The sequence below is a fragment of the Cucumis sativus genome, chromosome 4 (genome assembly GCF_000004075.3).
Source record: "Cucumis sativus cultivar 9930 chromosome 4, Cucumber_9930_V3, whole genome shotgun sequence".
NCBI classification, from domain to species: Eukaryota; Viridiplantae; Streptophyta; class Magnoliopsida; order Cucurbitales; family Cucurbitaceae; genus Cucumis; species Cucumis sativus.
In genome coordinates, this window is record NC_026658.2 from 25,170,257 (window position 1) to 25,191,739 (window position 21,483).

General features: G+C 34.1%; 3 protein-coding genes across 8 annotated transcripts; 1 reads left to right on the forward strand and 2 right to left on the reverse strand.

The window, feature by feature from the left end:
- Positions 1–839: 839 nt before the first annotated feature.
- Positions 840–5,918, reverse strand: LOC101211005. Of its 4 annotated transcripts, XM_031884873.1 has the most exons (14): positions 5,765–5,918; positions 5,141–5,256; positions 5,008–5,069; positions 4,867–4,912; positions 4,670–4,720; positions 4,543–4,569; positions 4,085–4,189; positions 3,796–3,903; positions 3,554–3,625; positions 3,157–3,207; positions 2,763–2,825; positions 2,555–2,679; positions 1,857–2,058; positions 840–1,734 (listed from the first exon to the last, which is right to left on the reverse strand). In XM_031884873.1, exons 2-14 carry the CDS (start codon positions 5,228–5,230, stop codon positions 1,036–1,038), a joined length of 1,701 nt encoding a protein of 566 aa, XP_031740733.1. In that variant the 5' UTR covers positions 5,231–5,256; positions 5,765–5,918; the 3' UTR covers positions 840–1,035. The 4 variants fall into 4 exon arrangements, with proteins under 4 accessions (XP_031740733.1, XP_004141326.1, XP_031740734.1 ...); XM_004141278.3 differs by lacking the exon at positions 4,867–4,912; XM_031884874.1 differs by lacking the exon at positions 4,085–4,189.
- Positions 5,919–6,850: 932 nt separating this feature from the next.
- LOC101211255 (conserved oligomeric Golgi complex subunit 8) lies at positions 6,851–11,792 on the reverse strand. The gene is made up of 12 exons (XM_004141279.3): positions 11,455–11,792; positions 11,138–11,290; positions 10,187–10,335; positions 9,489–9,566; positions 9,300–9,393; positions 9,142–9,216; positions 8,728–9,024; positions 8,477–8,544; positions 8,335–8,389; positions 8,064–8,202; positions 7,553–7,737; positions 6,851–7,460 (listed from the first exon to the last, which is right to left on the reverse strand). The coding sequence occupies exons 1-12, from the start codon at positions 11,578–11,580 to the stop codon at positions 7,167–7,169; spliced, it is 1,713 nt and encodes a 570-aa protein (XP_004141327.1). The 5' UTR covers positions 11,581–11,792; the 3' UTR covers positions 6,851–7,166.
- A 3,929-nt stretch (positions 11,793–15,721) lies between these two features.
- LOC101211505 (peptidyl-prolyl cis-trans isomerase CYP57) lies at positions 15,722–21,483 on the forward strand. Of its 3 annotated transcripts, XR_004216132.1 has the most exons (11): positions 15,722–16,094; positions 16,503–16,681; positions 16,756–16,854; positions 17,006–17,112; positions 17,205–17,346; positions 17,710–17,929; positions 18,584–18,623; positions 19,248–19,446; positions 19,771–19,908; positions 20,296–20,654; positions 20,975–21,483. XR_004216132.1 is itself a non-coding variant. In XM_011655882.2 (10 exons), the coding sequence occupies exons 1-10, from the start codon at positions 15,875–15,877 to the stop codon at positions 20,434–20,436; spliced, it is 1,485 nt and encodes a 494-aa protein (XP_011654184.1). In that variant the 5' UTR covers positions 15,722–15,874; the 3' UTR covers positions 20,437–21,467. The 3 variants fall into 3 exon arrangements, 2 of the variants coding, with proteins under 2 accessions (XP_011654184.1, XP_004141328.1); XM_011655882.2 differs by having other exon boundaries at positions 20,296–21,467; XM_004141280.3 differs by having other exon boundaries at positions 19,251–19,446; positions 20,296–21,467.

The window sequence follows — 21,483 nt, forward strand, 5'->3', positions numbered from 1 at the left end:
TTTTTAGATATTATCAATGAGAAGTGAGAAATGATTTGCAAAATTAAGGATGTGTCAACATATACCCGCTTTATACAATGCATCTTTCCCTGAAAAGAGTTTTAAAGAGCCATTTTTTTTTTAAAGAGATAGGTCATAGAAGCTTCATCCCTAACTAGTAAAAGGAACATATAGAGAGGTTAGAGGAAGACATTTCAATTCAAGTAAACAGTAGAAGAAGGATCAAAATTACAAAAAAAGTATTAATTATTTTGCATCAAGTATCAATAGTTGAGATAATGCATGCCTTCTCACAAGGGAATTAATGAAGGAGTGAAAAGCACTCACTTGTAATTAAGATGTTATGATAGTTTATTGTTTCTCTCCTAACCCTCTAAAATAACTTGTTTGGACAAAATGAACATAGTTCAACTAATTTATATAGACATGTTTACGATCAGATTTGTGGTTTGAGTTTCTAGTTTTATTTTTCAATTTCCAAATATAAATAAATAAATAAAGTTTGAACCAAATTTGATTTGATATTATAGTTTTCGTTTTGAAAAACCCTAAATTTAGACCATGGATAAATGATATTGTTTTATTAAATATGCAAATATATCATACGTTGAATTTGATATGGATCAAATTACTTTGAAAAAGACGTGAAATGAAGCTTTTAAAAATCCATCAACAAACGAGTTAAAGAGTAAGTTTAGTTCAACAGTAATTGACATGTATTTTTTACTCGAGATTGGAATTCAAAAGCTCAATATGACATGTATTTTTTACTCGAGATTGGAACTCAAAAGCTCAATATGTAATGGTTGTATTTGAAAAGAAAAACAAACATCAATACATACATACATACAATGGGGTATTTCATAAATTCCAAGTCCATTCTCCTGTTCTCCAGGTACAAATAAATGCGCTCTAATATTAAGAAAGCTTAAATATCAACTCAAATCGTTCCAGTACAAATACAATTTAGCCTATTCGAAAAATTAAATATCAAAACCCTTAGACATATTGAAAAGGTAGACAAGAAATGTGTAATCAGTTATCAAGAAGGAAGTACATAATATTCAAAGCAGTACTGGGGATATCCCAATCTCTATCAGCAAACCAAGAGCTCACAATGCTTTGGGATGACTTAGATGAGACTCCTGCAGTCCAAGAATCAGCCAACCTAAAACCGAATTGATGAGCAGTTGACACAATTGTTGGCTCGTCAACTCGACGCAGGACGTGGCAAAAAATCAATGCACTTTCTGAATCCTTGCTAGATGAGATCAGCTCTTTTGCAGTAGAAAACAGTGGCAAAATAGCCTCAGCAACATACGTGACATCAGTCCCTATGATTACATCAAAACCTTCTTCGCTTATTTCTCTGATAGTTTCAATATGGATGCTATTTCCCCACTCTAGTCTCTCGGTAATTAGTTTGGTGAGGAAATGTGGGTCAAGATTTGAATTTACGTTTTGAGATAATAGATTGAGAGCACTCGAATCTCCGTCAGTGGCAACGACGAGATTAGCGGAGCCAACAGCAACCATGGAGCAGATTCCCCCACAGCCACACCCCAACTCTAACACTCTCTTTCCAGCACATATAGTTGGATTTTCTGCCAGGACAGAGGCCATCAACCGAGCAGATTCCCACAGCATCAAACCGGTGGATTTGCAGGTGTGTTGAAACTCTCTCGAGAGAACTTTAATTTTGAAATTCCACCCTCTAACATCCACCTCAACAATCTACACAAATCAGTTAGAATACGGGTGGTCAGAGAGATCCAAAGATACAAATGAAAGGATCGATTATAATCTATATGATTTGGGGGTAATGTCAAAATTTTATCCTAGGGATAAACAGACACCTCATTATCCTGAGAAGGAGGAATTCCAAACATATCAATTGCAACACCCTCAGAGAAGTCAAGTTCAAAATCATTGACAGGCACCTCCGAGCAATTCTCCTTCGAACTAGGTTCTGTTTCAACTTGACCAGAAAAGCCTGCAGTAAGTTTAACTTCTGGAGTTGCAAACTCTGAAACGCTGAATACAGCTTGAACCCATCGCCTTAAATCACAAATAGAAACAATTACAATAAGAATTTCAATATTGCAATTCTATGGGGTAGGTCAATATTTCAACATTGAAGGGAAGAGAAGGCAAATTGCTCAATGGAATTGACTTCCAAACATAAAACCAAAATAACTAAAGACTATAATGTTGAAATGCTACACTGCTCTTAAAACTAATTTGAATCTGGAAAGACAATCAGAGCTTGAAAAAAATTTAGCTGCCAGAAATTAGTAAAATTACCAAACACCCATCACCTAATGCGTGGGCCAAAAATTGGTTAGCACTTCGAACCTGGCAATTAAAATCCACTTTAGTGGATATTTGGGAAAACAATTTAACTAACTATGATAACCAAAACTATGGACAATAAAAATCAGTAATAATTTTGGTCATGTAGTAAACAAGCCCTTTTCCCAATCTCAGGAAAGAAAACCAACTGGAAATGAATTAATTTTTCAAGAAGGTGGAAATATTGTGCAAAAATATTTACCTATTCATGATCAATTCCCTTGATCTGTTCTCAACTTGTTTGCAGCATACGTTGAGTTCTTTAACATCAAATCCATTTGCTTTAAACATACTTGTAAGAAACTCATTGGAGAAGTAGAAAGCACGCTGAGAAAAGTACATGCATCTAGATTAAAAAGAGACTAAACAAAAAAGAATATAGCCGTGAGCACGAAAAGATTGTTGCTTACAGTTCCATCTCCTCGGACATAAAAGTTCTCACTGATTTTTTGATCTTTACAATCAAATCGTTCCTGCAAATGAGACCCCAAGCGAAAGGGCAAATGTGTATTAATTGCGAATCTTGAGTGAAGGCAAATTCTTATACAAAGACCAACAAAAAGATAAAAGATCGGCAACAGAAAAAGGGATTCCCCAGCCTCTAACTTCTAACATGGAAATTGTTGAATATATTTTGTAGCTACGCTATCATTTGAAAATTCTACTTTCAGCATTTTGATCTAAAGGAAGGGGTCCTTTGCAATAATACAAAACGAGATAGGACAATTGGCATAAGAATCTGAGATGATTACAAGCAGAATAACACACGTGGCAAAAAGAGATCAAAGAAACATGATTAGAAACCTGAGCAAGGTCACCAGTTGCATAGTCACGAAACAGAACATGTCCAGTTGGCTGGAAAAAAGAAAGATAATCAAATTTCATTGGTTCATCAGTAGTTCTTAACAAGATATAATTTATAAAAATAAAAATAAATGAATAAATCTTGAGATAGGTGTTTTAGAAATTATATGAAATCGAGAAGAAACTATAAGATATGCAAGTAATTCGAGATACTTGACCCTTTTTCTTGAAATATCTCCCAAACCCTAATTCACTAAACAAACAAACACCTAAGTTTATCCTTGTCCACATTCTCTTATTTATAACCAATCTCCATAACTACTTTTCAAGCTAAAAAATTAATGATATACCTCATAGTACTCCTAACTATACTTCTAACATCTTAATGAGTTCTTACTTTCAAAACTTTTTTCACATTTTGCAACACCAGGGACATCTTCTCTGGAGAAACTGCAGACAAAACAAAAATCTGCTTAATCAGTTAGCTACTTGAAAAAGATAATAGAAGTGAGACTAAAGTAGAGAATCGAATGGCTGAGATAATGGTAAAGCAGAAAAAATTTATCAACATTTTAAGCTAGATAAATAGCAAGAATATGTTCAATAGAGACTGAAAGTCAGCAATTTTCAGTAAATTACCATCATTACTACATCAATTGATGACGGAGAAATGTGGTTGCTCACGTCATCAGCAGTAAGATCACAAACAAAGGCAGCAACACGGCTCTCATTGAAGTCTTTATGTGTCTGCATAAGCAAACCAGTCCGTTTTTTCAACTTAAGGCACATTTATTGTTATCAAATTCCAAAAGGAGATGAAATACTAGTTAGGACTTTAGAATATGGAGGCAGTGAAACAGACCAATGATGAAAATGTTACTTTCGCAAAAATTACTATCGTACAAATAAGACATAAATGCCATCAAACCTTGACTAAATTCACTGCTCGAGGTGAGAAATCACATGCATGAATGAAAACATTAGGGTATGTAGCAATCAAGGGAAAAACAGTGTTTCCTGCTCCACAGCCAATCTGAACCCAAAAAGAAAAAAGTGGTCTAAGCACTCAGAAATTGAAAGAATGAAACAATCACTGAAACAACTTCTAAAGAATATACTAATAAAGTATGTGGCATTATATAACCTATCCCATCACCACATCGCAATTTCCTCTTTTCAATGAAGATAAATCAAAGTAAAAAAAATATGTAGTTAATGCCTCCGCCCATCATCCAATCATGATCAAGCTTATGAGACCAAAGATATTATTGTGAATAATTTGAAATACTAACTAGCACCAAAGAAAGATAACAGCCATGTGCTTTTCATTTTACAACAAGAATAATAGGGCAACATTGAACTGAATGACAATAATTGACCACTTACCTCCAAAACAACTTTTCTTTCTTCTACCTGCAGATCCACAAGATAGCAACGTTTGTGTTCATTTGAGGCATCCATAAAACAAGGGGAAAAAATGAGAAAACTAAACCTTGCAGCGTATTGAACTCACACAAAAATATTGGCCCCATTCTTTGTCCAGGTAGTGTCGGTCCTTGAAAAACTACAATATGAAAATGGAAATAAATACTATTACCATGTCATAACTATGCTTATACGTAGCAAAATAGCAAAATTGAACACGAGTAAATTTCAAACTTTTATGAAGGTGAGGGAACAACATCAGCCGGAAAACAAAATAAGCCTAACCAAATAAATCTTCCAAAATCCACAAATCAACGACAGCATACGACTACTGGTTATCCACAAAAGTTGGAAGCATTAGAGTTCAAAATGAGTGGTGAGTAGTGAAGTAGTTGAGGCAAAGATTTCAGCCAAGAAGTAACTTACTCGATCTTGATGCTTTTTATAAAAGATATCCCAGTACTTCTTAGCATCCTTTTCATACTTCTCTGCGATAATGGAAAAGAGTTAAATCTGATATATGTGAGAGTGCATGTGCACTTGAGAGAGAGATAGAGACCTCTCCAGAAAGGAGAAACTCCAGTACTAGAGGTAGGGTATATCTGAATCTTCTGAGCAGCTGGCTGTTGCTCCACAGGCTGTTGTCCATTCAAAGCCATACTCTCTCCCTCAAAACTGAAAGAAGAAAAACTTTCATAACAGAAACTCTTAAAACACTATTTGACCCAAATTTAATTTTATATCATATAATACTTCCCAAAACTAGGGACTTGCCATCTTCAATTATCGACCAAAAAATTTAAGCCGATGGGAGAAGGTGTATTTAATGTTATACTATCTAACAAAAACTTACAGAGTATACGAAATATCTATACATTACTATTAATTTAGTACTTCGTAGCACCTCCAAACCCAACCCAGAGGGGAAAAGGGTACCTCAAAGCATAATTCCTCTAAAAACAACTTTCATGGAATCTTGAGCTACCTCTTTCAATTACAATTATATGAGCATCAATTGAGTATTGAAATGGGAGTTAGTAAAGAACGATCCGGTAAGAAGAACACAGACAAAGAGGAAAATAACAGAATATGGAGAATGATCAAAATCAAAAACGATAATGAGGCGATGGATGAAATATAAGTTCGGAAAGAATCTACCATAAAAAGGAAAGCTGATGTTAACCTGATGAGCTTCGGACCGAAGAGGTGCAGGAGGAAGAGTTGGGGAGTCTGTTTAAGCAACAAAGTCTTTGCCGCCAATATGGGTAGTCGCTTTTGATGCACAGCGGACACGGAGCGGAATCAGGGTTTCGGCGGAGGATTTTTCAAAACTTAAAACGCAGCGTTTTGAGGAAATTTGGTAACGGGAAGCCGACGGTTAACCGTCACTAAGCCAAGTGGAAAGAAAGAATTATAATTTTCTATATATTTTTTTTTATAAGTATAATTTACGTCCACTTTAAAAATAATAATTAATTATATAACAACATTTTTTAAAATTTATAAATATAGCAAAATCTATCTGATAAACTAATATTGACAACCTAAAGTAATTTATAGACTTTTGACAGATTTTATTATAATGGTACATTTTTTAAATATTGTTATATATTTAACTATTTTAAATTTAATTGATATATTTATAAGTTTTTTTTTATAATTTAAGCACAAGCTGTGGTGGATAGCTGATCTTGTCAATGATTTCGTACATATCTAAAACTAGAGTGTTGTAGCACAAAATTAATTTAGTATTTAATTTGTTATTTTTCTTATACCAAGATTATTTATTATAAAAAAATGGTTATAACTTTTTTTAAAGAATAAAAGAAAATTTTTAAAATAGCAAATTTTATAAAATGCCTACCATCTATAATAAATTCATAATCATTGATATGTTATAGTACAGTGATAAAAACTACTATCCATAAAATTCAAAATTTTGTTATAGATGGTTAATATTTTAATTTATTTTACTATTTTATGCAAATGTCCTAAAGATTAATAACAAATTTCTAGAGCATAGGTTTAACATAAATATTCTAAAAACGTGGCAATGTCAAATCAGCATAGATTTAACATAATTAGTCTAAAAACGTGGCAATGTCAAATCTTCTAATAAAACCATCAGGCACAACGAATTGTATTAATTTTCATCGTAAGCTTTTGATTTAATCAAATCACACATAGAATTGCAAAATGACTTGCAAATATTAATTAATAAAGTTTATAACTTCACGGTCAAAAAAAAGAAATGGCATGTCACTAAATGTGAAAAAACGACCGAAATGGTGATTCAATCTATAATGGGTTATGGGTGTGAAACATATAAGTATCTACCTCCATCAAACATTCAAGGATTAAACACTTATTCCAAGTTTTGCCTTTAAATACTTTTCATTGATGAACTCTACCTGCTCCTATATCATACACTACTGAATGTAACCGTAACTTTTTGCTGAAAATTTGGTTCGCCTCAGTCACTCATTCTAAGAGAATAATTACAAACGAACGTTTAAAAGAATAGACCCAAAAAAGGAAACAAGAAGAAATGGAGGGCTACAAAATCAAGTATTAAGCTATAAAATTTAATTGTTTTGCTCTGCTTCACCTTCGCTATGCTTTTCATTGCTGATCAAGGAGGGGCTTTTCTGGTCCTCCTTGTCAGCATCTGATGTACCTCCATTTTCGAGCGCAGGCATTTCGCCATTTTCTGTAATGGTTTTCTCTTCGGCGTTACTGACTGTTTTTGGTAGTTCCCTTGAGGAAGAGACGGTCAATAGACGACCAATGCCATCGTATAAATTCTTTGCATCCAATATAAGCATCGCCCCGCCAGGATAACATCGGCCAAAACAAGTGGCGCAATGTGGATAAGCAACCTGAAGAAAATGGTTTGAGATGAGCTGAGATTCTTTTAGAGGAGAATTTTTAAATGGCATTGGCAAAGGAGAAAAGGTAACTAAAACAGCACCTCTATGAATGCGCGGCAAAGCTGGAGGAAAAGTCCAGATTCATTATCTTTTAGCATGCGAGTTGTGTTGTATCGCAATAAAGAGTCAGAAACGGCCTGCAATCCCTTTATTAATTCCTGAGCTATTACTTGTTTCAAGCTTAAAGGGGCACAATGTCGGAGTTCGTTCATAGCTGCCGATACACCTAATACCACCAAAAGAAAATGTCATCAACAGATCTATTGTATTGCAACAACATAACCTTCTAGTACGAATTTCTTGCTTTTGGTCTCATAGGTTGAACTATGGTCAGGTAAATTAGTTGTATCAAGCTATGCATAAACCACTCGCAGCATAACTAGAAAAAACAATATAAAAAGCAAGCAAACCATAAATTTCTTTCAGCTTTGAATCTATCTGATGCGGATAAAATAGTGGTTTGTACAAAGCAGAACGAAGATGTGCAGTGTTCCCTCTTTTATTTTTTGACAAGTTTTCCGAGAATCAAAATGAAGCAAGCATACGACATACCATTCACAAAAACAGCAAGAGGTGGATGTTCCATCAAATACGAAGGTGGAGTCACGTCTTCCTGACTTTCCTCGCCAATAGTACTGGCCGGAAAGCCAACAGCAGGTAGTGGGACCCAACGATGGGAATCCAGAACTAACTGCATAGGCAATAAACAGGGTCAGTCAGTCATGAGTCATGACAGTGACATCGATTGCAGCCCGGCAACATCACCGGCCTTCTTAGAAAATTTGAATTTGGTCAAGAATAAAAGCATGCCTCAAGTGATTACCTGAAAATTATCAACTGCAGTAGCCATATTTTTTGAAAATAAATTAAGAACTGCCCTGTAGAGTAATTAAGTTAAGGAAATAAAAATAGTGTCACTAATATTGAGTTTGGGAAACAAGAAACCAAAAATAAAAAAGTCTTACTCTTCAAAAAGTGGAGGAAGTAAACCACGAAAATCCATTCCTACCCAGCCAAGCCCCATGGCACAGTACTGCAAATGACAATGATTAATGAATAATTAAAAATCAATTAAACCGCTGGAATTCCAAGTCATTTTGTTTCATTGAATATTTTTTCCAAATGAATAACTAAAATTTCTTCAGAAAAAATGAAAAACATAAAAATAAATGTTCCATAAATTAATCAAATATTGGGCAGCAGGAATTCGTCTTACCATGCACTGTTCCAATATATTTGATAGAGATCCACCTTCTGTTATTTTTGGGAGCATTATCTTGAGGGTCTTCAGATGAGAAGTTATCTGATGCATAGACCAACTAAAAAGAAGCCCACTGTCATAATTTTCTTCACTTCCGGATGTATCATCGGAAAATATAGCTCGATATTGGTTAACAACGTCAAAAAGATGTGTCCTATGACAATTGATCATTCCTTTCAAATATTCATAAGCATTTCTCTGGTCAAGATCTTCGAGAATTCCAGTAAGCCATGCCTCTCGGCATCTTAAAAACTGAAAGAAGGTAAGTGGAATCCCATATAATTAACTTCGACAAAAATCAATCAGCTGACTTTTTATAAATTTTCCAAATGAGAATAGACAAAGTGTAATGTAGATTCAGACTTTTACCTGTAAACGCATTTCATATTCACTAAACACTCCAATTCGACGTAGATATCCAATGATGCGGAGACATTCCGGTAACTGCAGTTTTTAAAGATTATTATCATATGTATAGCGTGCTTTTTATGACATGTGGTAGCATAAACATAATTCATGAATAATACCTGAATATTTGAACGAAGTTTTTGGAGAAGTTGAGAAAGAAGAGATTGTGTGGTTCGCCTGACTTCCGCCACCAGTGCTTGAATAACTGGTATTCTATGGGGAAAAAAAAGAGTCTAGTTAAGATGTTTGTTACAACGTTAGCTTCCAAAACAGAAAATCACTTTGTGACTAGTAAGAGAAAAACTTGCTTAGGGTGCATCGTTGAAAGTTTTGCAACAAATGCTTCCAAGTCAAGAGCTTCATCGTAATTTCCATTCCGTACACACCTGCGGAAGATGTGGGCAGAAACCTTTTACAATCTTCTCAAAATATTAGACCAAAATAATGTGTAACAGAATTGAAGTTCATCCTATTCTTAATTCCTAAAGCAAGACCGTGCTTCAAATTTACAAACAGGCTTTTCTCAATTATAATTACAACGATCTTCCATGTCTAGAGCAGTTAACTAAAGAAAATTACAATGGAGCTGGAAGCACACTAATTCATGTCTAGTGGGTGTCTTGACTCAGCGCACATGTAGAGTAAACAGTCCAACTAAACTTAGCTTGAGCTAAAACATAATTTCTTTTATAGAAATTGGGCTCAAATAGATTTAGAATGTAAAACAAAAAATAAAATCAATAACAGAACCAAGTAAAAATAAAAAGGTGCATGCCAGCAATAGCTACAAAATCGTATTCTTATGAAGACTACCAACGGTCAGCAAAGGGAATTGGAACTGATTTAACATATTTTTAGCTCAATACAAACATGTTCCTACTGCAGCTTACTTGGAAACATATTGTCTGGAACAAACCATTTTGAAGTACTATACATATCCAACTATTTGATTGACACAACGTGAGGTAAGATTTTTAGTGCATAGGTTAAACATTCAAATACATACGTGTCCATGAGCTGAGGAATTTCAAGTAAATCAAGCAGAGTACTGTGATTTGTTAGCAATATCTGGTTCATCTTCCTCTCCTCCAGAATCTGTTCTGCAGATTCAATAAACTCTGTGCAACCCGATGTCAAATTTGGAATCTCAGATATCTATCAAAGAGGAAATTATATCTCAATATCAAAATTTGTCAAAAGTGTAGATGTAAGAACAGTATGATCTGTTATTTTCACTGCTTCACTGCCTCATCATAATAGTTATCCTCCTACCGCTAATAATAATGAGAATGTGGTAGTAAACTAACAATTGCAGTCATAGTAATAACAATGATTATAATATCGATAATAATAATAACAAATCAAACATGAGAAAAGGAACATCAGAGAGATGATCTCTTAACAGATAAAACAAAGGAACAAAACAACCAAAGTCCACTTTGTGTACTGTCTATCAAGCCAAGGTGTTGGAAGCGTTGATGAGCCTACTCTAAATTCATTCTAAATCTCGCAAACTTTTAAGAGAAAAAACTTGTTCTTTTACAAGACTCAATAACACACAAGAGAAGAATATTGTTCTCTTGCCACTCACTTTCTTTATAAACTTCATCTTCCTTCCATTGATTTGATTTTTTTTCCTTTTTGCTTACAAATGAAAGAAATGAACTCTTTATCGAGAAATGCATGTATCTTGAAATTAGGGATGCATCTAGGAATGTGTTGCCCATAATGTATCTAGCTTATTAATTTCTAACACAATGAACTTAAAATTAATATAAAATTTTGATTGACATGCAAGTCCAATCCAGAAATTGATTAAATTTCACTCTGTCAATAGTCAAGTGGCAATAATCATCTGAACAATTATCGCCATAGAATACACCTTTCCTTGGTATCAAGATCTCAGATTATGAACATAGCAAGCAGTGAAAGGGAAGGCAAGAGAATTTGAAATTACCAGAGATTCAAGATGCTTATCGATGGAAGATACTTCTTCCCGAATCGCAAGCAACGCATCGGCGGCGGCAATGAAAGCCCGGTAGTTTCCCACTGCCACCTCTTGTATTTGCCTCCGAATTCGTTCCGCATCCACCTGAAGTAGCTCCGGTTCCTATACAAAACGAGATGTGTCACTAATTACACAGTATACACTGAGGCACTTCCTCTCAACTCCAAACTAATCGATTGAATAATCAAAAACATTAAACTAGATTGCATTAAACCACTCCATTTCCTAGTGCAACACGTAACCGATGAGATAGATTCACAAATTACCTTGTTTAGACGATCAAGGGTGAAAGAAAGGAGCTCCGACACGTATGGCTGCTGCGCGGCGGAGGCGAGTGGAAGGAGAGTGGAAGCCGTCGACGATGCGAGCTCATCTGCATTCTCGGTCTCCATTTTCCGGACTTCCGTATTGAGTGGTACGACAGCCCGGATCTAGAAATTAATGTTCGGAAAATCAGGTAGAATCACAGATCTACCGGTGAGCCGATGAGCTCCGTCCCTGCTCGTTAACGAAACCGGTTATCGTTTTACCATTTGGATCTGAAATGACTTCAGTTTTTTGCACGACTGAGAGAGAGAGAAAGGCATACTTTTCCCAAATTTTCTTTGTAATTATAGGGGTATTCTGGTCTATACAAATCATTCTTGTGCTACATTTACAAAAGTAAATGCAGATTTTTATCTAAAATTAATACTTATATTTGTATATATTTGGAATTTTTTTACAATGCTATTAAATATTTAATCTTTTCAAATGTAATAGTTATATTTGTCACTATTTTTAAACTTTTTTTTTTTTTTGTTGTACGTTTGTTTAGACTAATTTGTTAATATAAAGTCCGATAATATGTTAAATTTGCTTAAGGTTCATAAATCATCCTTCGAATTTTCACACAAATTTACAATTTATTATTAAAAACAGGTATAGTTTCTTTTTTCTTTTTGTTTATAGTTATATTGTTTTTGTTTATAGTTATATTGGGAGATACAACACAATTTATCCTACGGTACAAATGACAAAATTTTTAAGTGATAACAATAATATAAACTTTTTTAGGTTTGATTTGATTAAACTTGGAGTATAGTATACTTGATGGTACATATAATAATTGGTACAACTTAGCTGTTATTATTTATATACTTCTATTTTTTAAGAAAACCGATCAATTGCAATTTACCATGTGAAATATCATATTAGCTATATAGCTTGATTTAAGTAAAAGCGTTTATGAACATAATACTCTTTATCGAGACCAGAGTTTCAATTTTCTGTCTTTGTAATTTTCATAATTAATTTCACAATCCTTCTAGTTTTTAATTTAATAATGGTTAATAATAACTTATATGAATATTGATATGAGCTTAATTTACTTTTTTTTTTCGACCTTACCATATTTAGATGTAAAAGATTATATTTTTTTGTATGTTCATTTAAAAGGATACTTTTTTTTTATTTAATACACATGAAAAAGATATTAAATCTATATATTTTCAATATAAATGTTAGTTGAGCTAAGTTTGGGTTGTTTATTTGTTAAAACTCAAACTTAAGTTAAGTATGAAAACTTTTTCAACCAGATATTTCAAAACTTGGTTGATTTCAATTACTCAATGAACCACTAATACAAAATTTGAAATATTTATACAACTTTCTCTCATGCATATTCCTCAAATGATCTATCCATACTTGATAGTAGAGTTTATCTTTTCTTATCATTACAATACGAGTAGACAATTCAACAAACCCATCAACAACTACACTCCACTGTTACCTACACTCGACACTGTTATCTTATCACGGATTTGATGAACCGCTTAAGAACAAACCATTCAACAACAACAATCCGTCAGGTTCTTGTCAACATCATTACAAAACAAAATGAAGCAAACAAACAAACAGCACAATGAACTTCGAAATATAAGTGAACGAACCCGAATTTGAACTGTAGAAATAATAATAAGGGTAAGAATAATCCCGAGGCCCCACCGTTTGAGGCATCTCACCGGAAGGCCGAGCGCCCAAAAAATAATTCGCAACCGGAGGCGGCGGACCCCATAAATAGTACGACGGAGTAGCCGGTGGTGCCATATTGAACCCACCGTAAAAGTTGGGCGGCGGAGGCGGAATGTAAGAGAGTGGAGGAGGCGGCGCCGTGCAAATCACGGGACAGGTGGAGCAATCACTTATGCAGAGCTGTCCGGTGGAGGGGACAGCCATCTGGGCTTTGGATGATGCTGAAAACAAAGTGAATGCGACAATCCATAGCCCGAAAGAGCCGAGAATTCGCCTTGTTCCTGGAAACGGCATCGTCTTGGAATGACACATCGAGAAATTGCTGAAGAGAAAAGAAAATGGTTTGTTGAAAGAACTGAACGAAGAACAGTGGTTTTGGAGATGGTTCTTCAATGATGGAGGGCTCATGAAATGGTCGTGCCAAAAGGACTTTTTGTTCTTTGATGAGCTCAGTTCTGTTATTCTTTTCGGTGGAGAAAGTGTATGGAAAGTTTCTTCCACTTTTATATTATATACGACATTAATCACACCAAATTGTCAATTCATAATTTGTTATTTGATAAATTAAATATGAATGTATCGATTAGCTAGAATGTACACAAATATGAGTATATAATGCAACAAAGTATTATCCAATGTATGTGACATTATGTGAAGTTCGTATTAAACAATATACACCATCGACAACGAAAATTTGCATGCATAATGTTCTTATTATAGTTGATTGTCCATTATAATAACAAATAATCAACATTATCTAAAGAAAACGTAAGAACCTAAATACGTCTTATTATCTAATTGAAATTTGGTATATGTAATTTATTTTAATTTACATCCAACGATTATCATGTGACAGACTTGTTGTATACTTTTTTTTAATATTTTTCGTAAAAATATAAAATTTTAAGTTATTAAGATTGGACAATAAATTGTTTCTTTTGAAGTAAGAGAATTGGTTCATTTTAAACAATAATTATCGGTACTTTTATTTTTATACCATTCAAGATACTCATAATCGGTTAAATTTTAATTGTATTTTCAATTATTCAAAACTCTATTCGACCATTGTTGTACTAAACAAGATTTTAATTAAAGGCAAAGTTGGAGGGAAATGGTGCAGTGTGGGACATAAACATATTTGAAAATTGATTATAATTGCATTTGAAGTCAAAGATTGTTGGGTGAATGTGAATGGAGAAATGGGAAAGAATCCAAAGTATTGGCAAAGTTAAGAATATATAATTATCTTCAAAACTTTGCTCTTTTGTAATACCTTTCTCTAGACACAATCCACCTTTTATAAGGTAATGGGCCAGTCTCCTTATAATTCATTTCATGTTTGAAAATTTTCTTTTCTTGTTTCATTATGCTTTTGTTGTTGCTCAATCATTATTGCTGTTTCTTACTTTTTTTTTTTTTTTTACTTTAGACTTTGGTTGAATCTAATTTGTGATTATTAAATAAATTGGAATTCATATCATTTGGATATTGACAACGAGTGTAACTATTTTTAGGTAACTTGGTAATTTTGTTCGATTGCTATAGTGATTGGACATATTTTGGTTTTCAAACAATGTGTATTAAACGTGGGATTGAGTAAATCATTCAGACGAAAGAGGAGATTGTAACATCGTGATCGATAATTTGAAAGTTTGAAAGAAAAACATTTTTTTTTGTCTTTCAAGTAAAGAGGAAAATAGGAAAATGAAAGTTAAATATAATGGTAATTAAAAAGTTGGGAAGAAACCAACCACGGATGGTGGGTGCTCTTCAACACAAATTGTCAAGAACGATCCATGAGTCACGATATTTAGAGCCCACCACATATAGTATTCAATAACCTAGTAGTATAGTTATCAAAATCATTTTGATTACATGTGTGCCAAATTGCTAGACAATAAAATAAGAAGACTTTATTCTTCAACGAAATTAATATCTATATGTCCTATAAGAAAAAAAGATAGCAAAATTAGAACAACGGTCATATCTTACACAACCCTATAATATAAAGATTTAGGTTTCGGTTTACGATGATACAACAAAAATTCTCTATTACAAAGATGGATTATTCAACAAATATATTGGTCTCAGAGAGTGTTATATATACACTTAATAACTTTTGAGATATGGAATTGGTATTTTAATATACATAGAGTACATTTTTTAATTACAACTTTTTTTCTCAAATGGTTTTAAGATGATTTCGACTTTTTTTTTTTTTCATTTGTTAGTTATGTTCTTAAAGCGCGTCAAATTATTTAAAAATTTATTTTAAATGACAACTTTTAAATTGCAACTATTTTACCTCTACTTATTTTAATACAACAAGGGTAACAAAAAAAGGAAAAAAAAGAAAGAAAGAAAATTAAACCTTGAAAGAGAAATCATGTTAATTTATCATATGGTCATTTGATTTAACCAATGATTTAGGGTTTTATCTAAAACAACAATAATGACAATAAATTTAGGGTTCATGTAACGGAATTTTGACGTGGCGGTAAATGGAAATGGGAAAATCAGCTGACCAATTTACAAACTAACAACGACGTCGTTTAGTCAACGAAGGGTGAGGAAAAATTTCACTCCCTCCATCTTCTTCCCCCCGCGGGAATATTTCGACGAAGCGGAGGGTGGCGCTGGCAGCAGCGAAAGAGTTCTGAAAATTGAGCGAAAATGTCGACAGTTTACGTATTAGAGCCGCCGACGAGGGGGAAGGTCGTGCTGAATACCACATGCGGACCGCTCGATATCGAGCTCTGGCCTAAGGAGGCTCCTAAAGCCGTCAGAAATTTCGTTCAGCTCTGTCTTGAAGGCTACTACGACAATACCATCTTTCACCGGATTATCAAGGACTTCATTGTTCAGGGCGGCGATCCTACCGGTAGTGGCACGGGTGAGTACATTTATGTATTGCTTCCATCTGACTGCTTTTGTTGGTTAGGGTTTCGAGCTCTGTATTATACTTGGTGTGGATATTTGTAGAGTATGTTGATCTACGGTTATTGGACGGAGAAAGTAGAACGAATTATATTGAATTTGTAGTTAATGAAGTTTACTCTGTACCACTCTCTGCATAAGATGTTTCACAGTTCAGAGAAATTGATGTTTGAGTGGCGTTCTTTAGCTATGGATAATGTCATTTTAGTTTGTGGCACGCAGTCAATGGCTATGCTGTCTCCTAAGCCACTGTATGAAGCTGTTTCCATATTGTTTATTTGATTTTAGTTCTACCACGTTAGAGAAATCGTGCTTATGCATCGTTACTTTTCTTATTTATTTGGCATTCTGCATTTTTACGCAGGTGGTGAAAGTATATATGGGGGTGTTTTCCCGGATGAGTTTCACTCACGGCTTAGATTCAAGCACAGGGGCTTAGTAGCATGTGCAAATGCTGGGTCGCCTCATTCTAATGGAAGTCAGTTCTTTATAACCTTGAGTCGATGTGATGACCTCGACAAGAAACATACAATTTTTGGAAAGGTACAATGATTCTTATCGTGCAATTGTTCTGATTTGGATTCTATTGTCATGCTGGAGTTCATTCGTTGTTTTAGGTCACTGGAGATTCTATATATAACCTGACAAATTTGGGTGAGTTAGAAACTGAGAAGGATGATCGTCCTGTGGATCCACCCAAGATAAAATCAATTGAGGTAGGATTAAATGATACAAGTTTTGAACTTTGTTGCACTTTCATTATAGTTTTTAGCTACTTTCATATTTCCCTAATGTTATAACTATAAGCTTCTATTATGTCAAACGAATCTTTAAGGGCCTACCTTTCTTTTATTTATTTATTTTAAGGTATTATGGAATCCATTTGACGATATCGTTCCAAGAGCACCTGCTAAGCTTGTGGTCACATCCACCCTTGATTCTGAAAACAAGGACACTAAGAAGAAAGCTGTGAAGTAAGAGGTTATACATTTTGAAATTCCTTTTGGAGATAGATGCTGTCGTTACCCCTGATTTCTCGGTTGCTTTTTATGTTTGCATAATGTAGAAAATTAAATTTACTATCGTTTGGAGAAGAAGCTGAAGAGGACGAGAAAGAACTGGCAGCTGTGAAGAAAAAAATTAAGAGCAGTCATGATGTGTTGGACGATCCACGTTTGCTAAAGTCAGAGATTCCAAGCAGTGAATTGGTAAATAAATAAACAGAATAAAATAACAACTTTCAATTACATTGCTTATTAATTTTCCAAAATCTAAGAGCAGTTTTGATCTATTGGATGAATCATTTTCTGGATGCTTCATTTCAATTTTCCCCTTGAAAGTTCAAGTTCTCTCTCTCTCTTCCCCCACTCCCCCACCCCCGCCCAAAAAAAAAAACAAAAACGTTTGATCTTCATTGGAGGTCTGCTCATGTGATATAGTGTCAATAATATTTTCTTCTCACATTCTCTTTTGAAGCTTCTGTAGTTGCAAAAACTTTGTGTGATCACATATGCCAAGCATAGAATATTTGTTGGTCTCTAGCTTAGTATGATGAATTTTTTTTAATGCAGGACAGTAAAAGAACGAGGGAGATGCAGCTATCTGTTAGAGAGACTTTAGCATCAAAGAAACCAGAGTCTCGTAGAGATTCAGAAGCTGAAAATTCTAATCTCCCTCAATACAGTGATAGTGATGATGATGAAACTAACTTTGATGCCCGAATGCGTCAACAGATATTGAGAAAAAGAACAGAGTTGGGAGATGCACCATCTCACCAAAAGTCTAAAAATGGTGACTTAAACATTCTTTATATACTTCTATACAATTTTTTTCTAGAGGGAGGGATACTTCTATGCAATTTATTGGTTTTCAATATGGAACTACGATCCTTTAGTCTCACTCAGTTTCCGTATAACGTGTGTGTTTCTGTTTTGAAACAATTAAGTTTTATGTTGGTACTTGGCTCAAATTTTAATGACATATGGTAAGAGTCTAAGTTTCTGCCATAGGAGAAGGGGAGGTGTTTCTCAACGTTTTCTTTAGTTGTCTTGAAATCAAAGATTTTGCATAGGGTGCCAATCTGAGCATAACTCCAATTTTAGTCAAATATTAGAACGGGATAGGGAATAACATGGAGACATTCTCTGTATTAATAAAATAGGAAGAACAGGAAAATGAAAGAAACAAAGAAAGTTTGAACCAACAGGCAGTTCATTAAGCATTGGTGAAAGATAGTTGGTGCACGTATTCTACTTCACATAATGAAAATATTTTATGGAAAAGTAGGTTAAGATGATACTCTTGCATAAATGGTCTAAAGTTATTAGTAATTACTGTTATCATTTATTCTTTCCTCGGCCAATGTTTCTCAGAATCTAAGTTTAGGGATTTGAGACCTGACTGCTCAAAGTTTAAGTTTCTTGAAGTTATGAATTTGATGTGCAGGGACCTCTAACTCAAAGAAACATGAAGGATCTACTCGGAGGTAAAATATAAATCGAACTCATGTTTGCTCCAATTTTTTTGCTCTTTCTTTATTTATTTTTGTTGGAGTTGGTTTAGGGGAGTTGTCGTATTTTCGTGCCCCCACAATTTTTATTCCGTGCATGAGTACTTGTTTACTGTTTAGGCTGCACAAGAAGGCAGAAGTTTGTGTTATCAGCTAATAGTTCATATCATCGAGATTTGTTGTATAAAGCTTTCAAGTTCACTTTTTCAACGACCTTACTCTTACTTGAACCAGAAGATTAGCTTTTGCAATTGCCCTTTTAAGTCTAAGAGCCATTATCCCTAAACTATAGTTTACAAGCAGTTTATGAAATTTTATCTTTTATTCTTCCACATAGAACCTGCTAATGCAATCTATATTTGTTTACAATCCAAGTATTAGGCCTTGATAATTGACGTTAATCTTGATTTACAGGGCATCATAGCTTAACTACAATCTTTATTTTTTGAATTTTATTATGTAGGTTGAAGATTCTACGTATCATTATTTATTATTGTCATTTCACATAGAAGTTATGTTTTCTTTTCTTTCTTTTTCTTTTGGAGGGAGGGTATCGGTTTTATAATAAACTGAATCATCTGCAACTACATCATTTTTTAGCAGGCCCGATACTGAGAAAACTAAACGTGAGGAACCAAAGGTTGAGAAGCTATCTTTAAAGAAGAAAGGAATTGGATCTGAAGCGAGAGCAGAGCGAATGGCCAATGCTGATTCAGACTTGCAGTTATTGGGTGATGCTGAAAGAGGAAGACAGCTGCAAAAATTGAAGAAGAGAAGACTTCAAGGACGTGAAGATGAGGTATGTTTTGTTTTCGATACTTGTTTGTATTAATTCTTATCCTTTTTTTATTATTATTATTTGAAAAGAAAATTTCATTTTGTTTGAAAATTTTAATTATGAATCTTAACTTTATTACATTATTAAACTTAGTTCTTAAAGCTTTTCCTTTTTCCTTTCTCATTGTTAGTTTGTGGTTATGATTATGATTTCATCTTCGTTAATGACTCTAAGGTCATCTGCATAATGAGGAACTTCGTTTTGCATTTTTCCATTAGCATTTACCTTTTCGTTCTTGGGAAAAAAGGTATTTACCTTTTCTTTGTGTTGTTTTATTACTTCTAGGTTTTGGCAAAACTTGAGAATTTTAAGAAAGGCTTTTCTGGAAAACCAGAACCTTCAAACGCTGAATCTGGGGGTGCCAATGATGATTTATCAGACTGGAAATCTGTTAGGCTAAAGTTCACAGCAGAGCCGGGCAAGGTAAGTAATTTTGAATTTATTAACACGCTTAAAAGTTTTAAATGTCAACTTCTTACAACACATTAACACACTTCAATGGACTGAAAAAATTGCTCAATATTCCGACAAAATAAATTTCATTTAACATTCTTAAGAAAATTGCAAAATATTTCAATCTGCTGAATAATTTTCCCCTTGCCCGAGAGTAGATTATGAAGTATATGCCATGTTTATGTTTACAATATAAATTGTTTATGTCCATCCAGTTATGAATTTGGTCTCTGGTTCTTTTTATCCGGTTTATGAATAGTTTTAATCGTTGGAACTTGTATTTTATCGCAAATGGAAAATTAATGGACTGTCATCCTTATCAATATCCATTACTTAATTTTCATCATTATCATGCAGGACCGCATGTCACGTAGTGATGATCCAAATGACTACGTTGTACATGACCCTCTTCTCGAGAAAGGGAAAGAGAAATTCAACAAAATGCAAGCCAAACAAAAACGACGTGAACGGGAATGGGCTGGCAAATCTCTTACTTGACTCATCAGTCAAGACCCTGGACAAACAATGGGTTTTAAGAGTAGTAGGTTAAATCCCAGATTGACTTGGCTCCACTTTTTAACATCAAACCAGATCAAATCTACATCTCTATTCCCACGGAACATTGAAGATTTATTGAGGTTCATCAATCCATCATTATTGACACCCATGACCAAGTGTTTCAGACACGCAAGTTTCTGAATTTGGAAAAAGAAACAGTATACGGCTCTCTCTCTCTCTCTCTACACATCTCACCATATCCTTCATATGTAATTTCCTTTTCATTTAGTTATAAAACTTGGTCAATGACTCTAGATAGAGAAGAGAAAAAAAAAAAAAAAAAGGCTACCCCACCCCCATATCTGTCAAATGTAATTATTGCCCATGGATTAAGTTCTACATTTGCTTAAACAAATTGCAGGGATACGGATGTCTGATTTAGCCAAACCTCATCTTAAAAGGAAAAGAAAAAAGAAAAAAAGTAAAATGCTTCAACATAGAATTGGGAAGAAATAAATGAATTTCCTTTTGTTGGCAGTTTTATTCAGGAAGGAGTTGGCTCTTCAAAGCATCATATTCTGTCTGCTGTACCGCACATTATTCACATTCAGACTTGAAAAGTCATCCATCAACAACACGTTCTTTTACTCGGTCGTTTATGCCTTCAGACGCGCAAAGATAGTCGGCCAGTCATACCGGGAAATTTACTCATTTAGTTGGAACTTTACCCCAACCGTTTATTAATTTGGTGGAAATTTTACTTTTCTTTATTCAAATTTGGTTCAGTTTTATTTGGTTGGGAAGGAAATGAAAGGAAAGGAAATGAAATGGATTAAACCTAACCCACCTTTATATTATTTTAGATTCCTTGACTAAGTGCGATTGGCTCGAATCTCTTATCTTATATTTCACACTTATTATTTTGGTTGTTGAGAATTTCGGTGTTTGGTGGGGGACGTTTTGGGCCTCTTGTGAAATGGGTTATAGAGAAAGAGATACCTTTGGTACAAAAAGAAAATTTGTTGAAAAAAGATTTCATATTTTCCA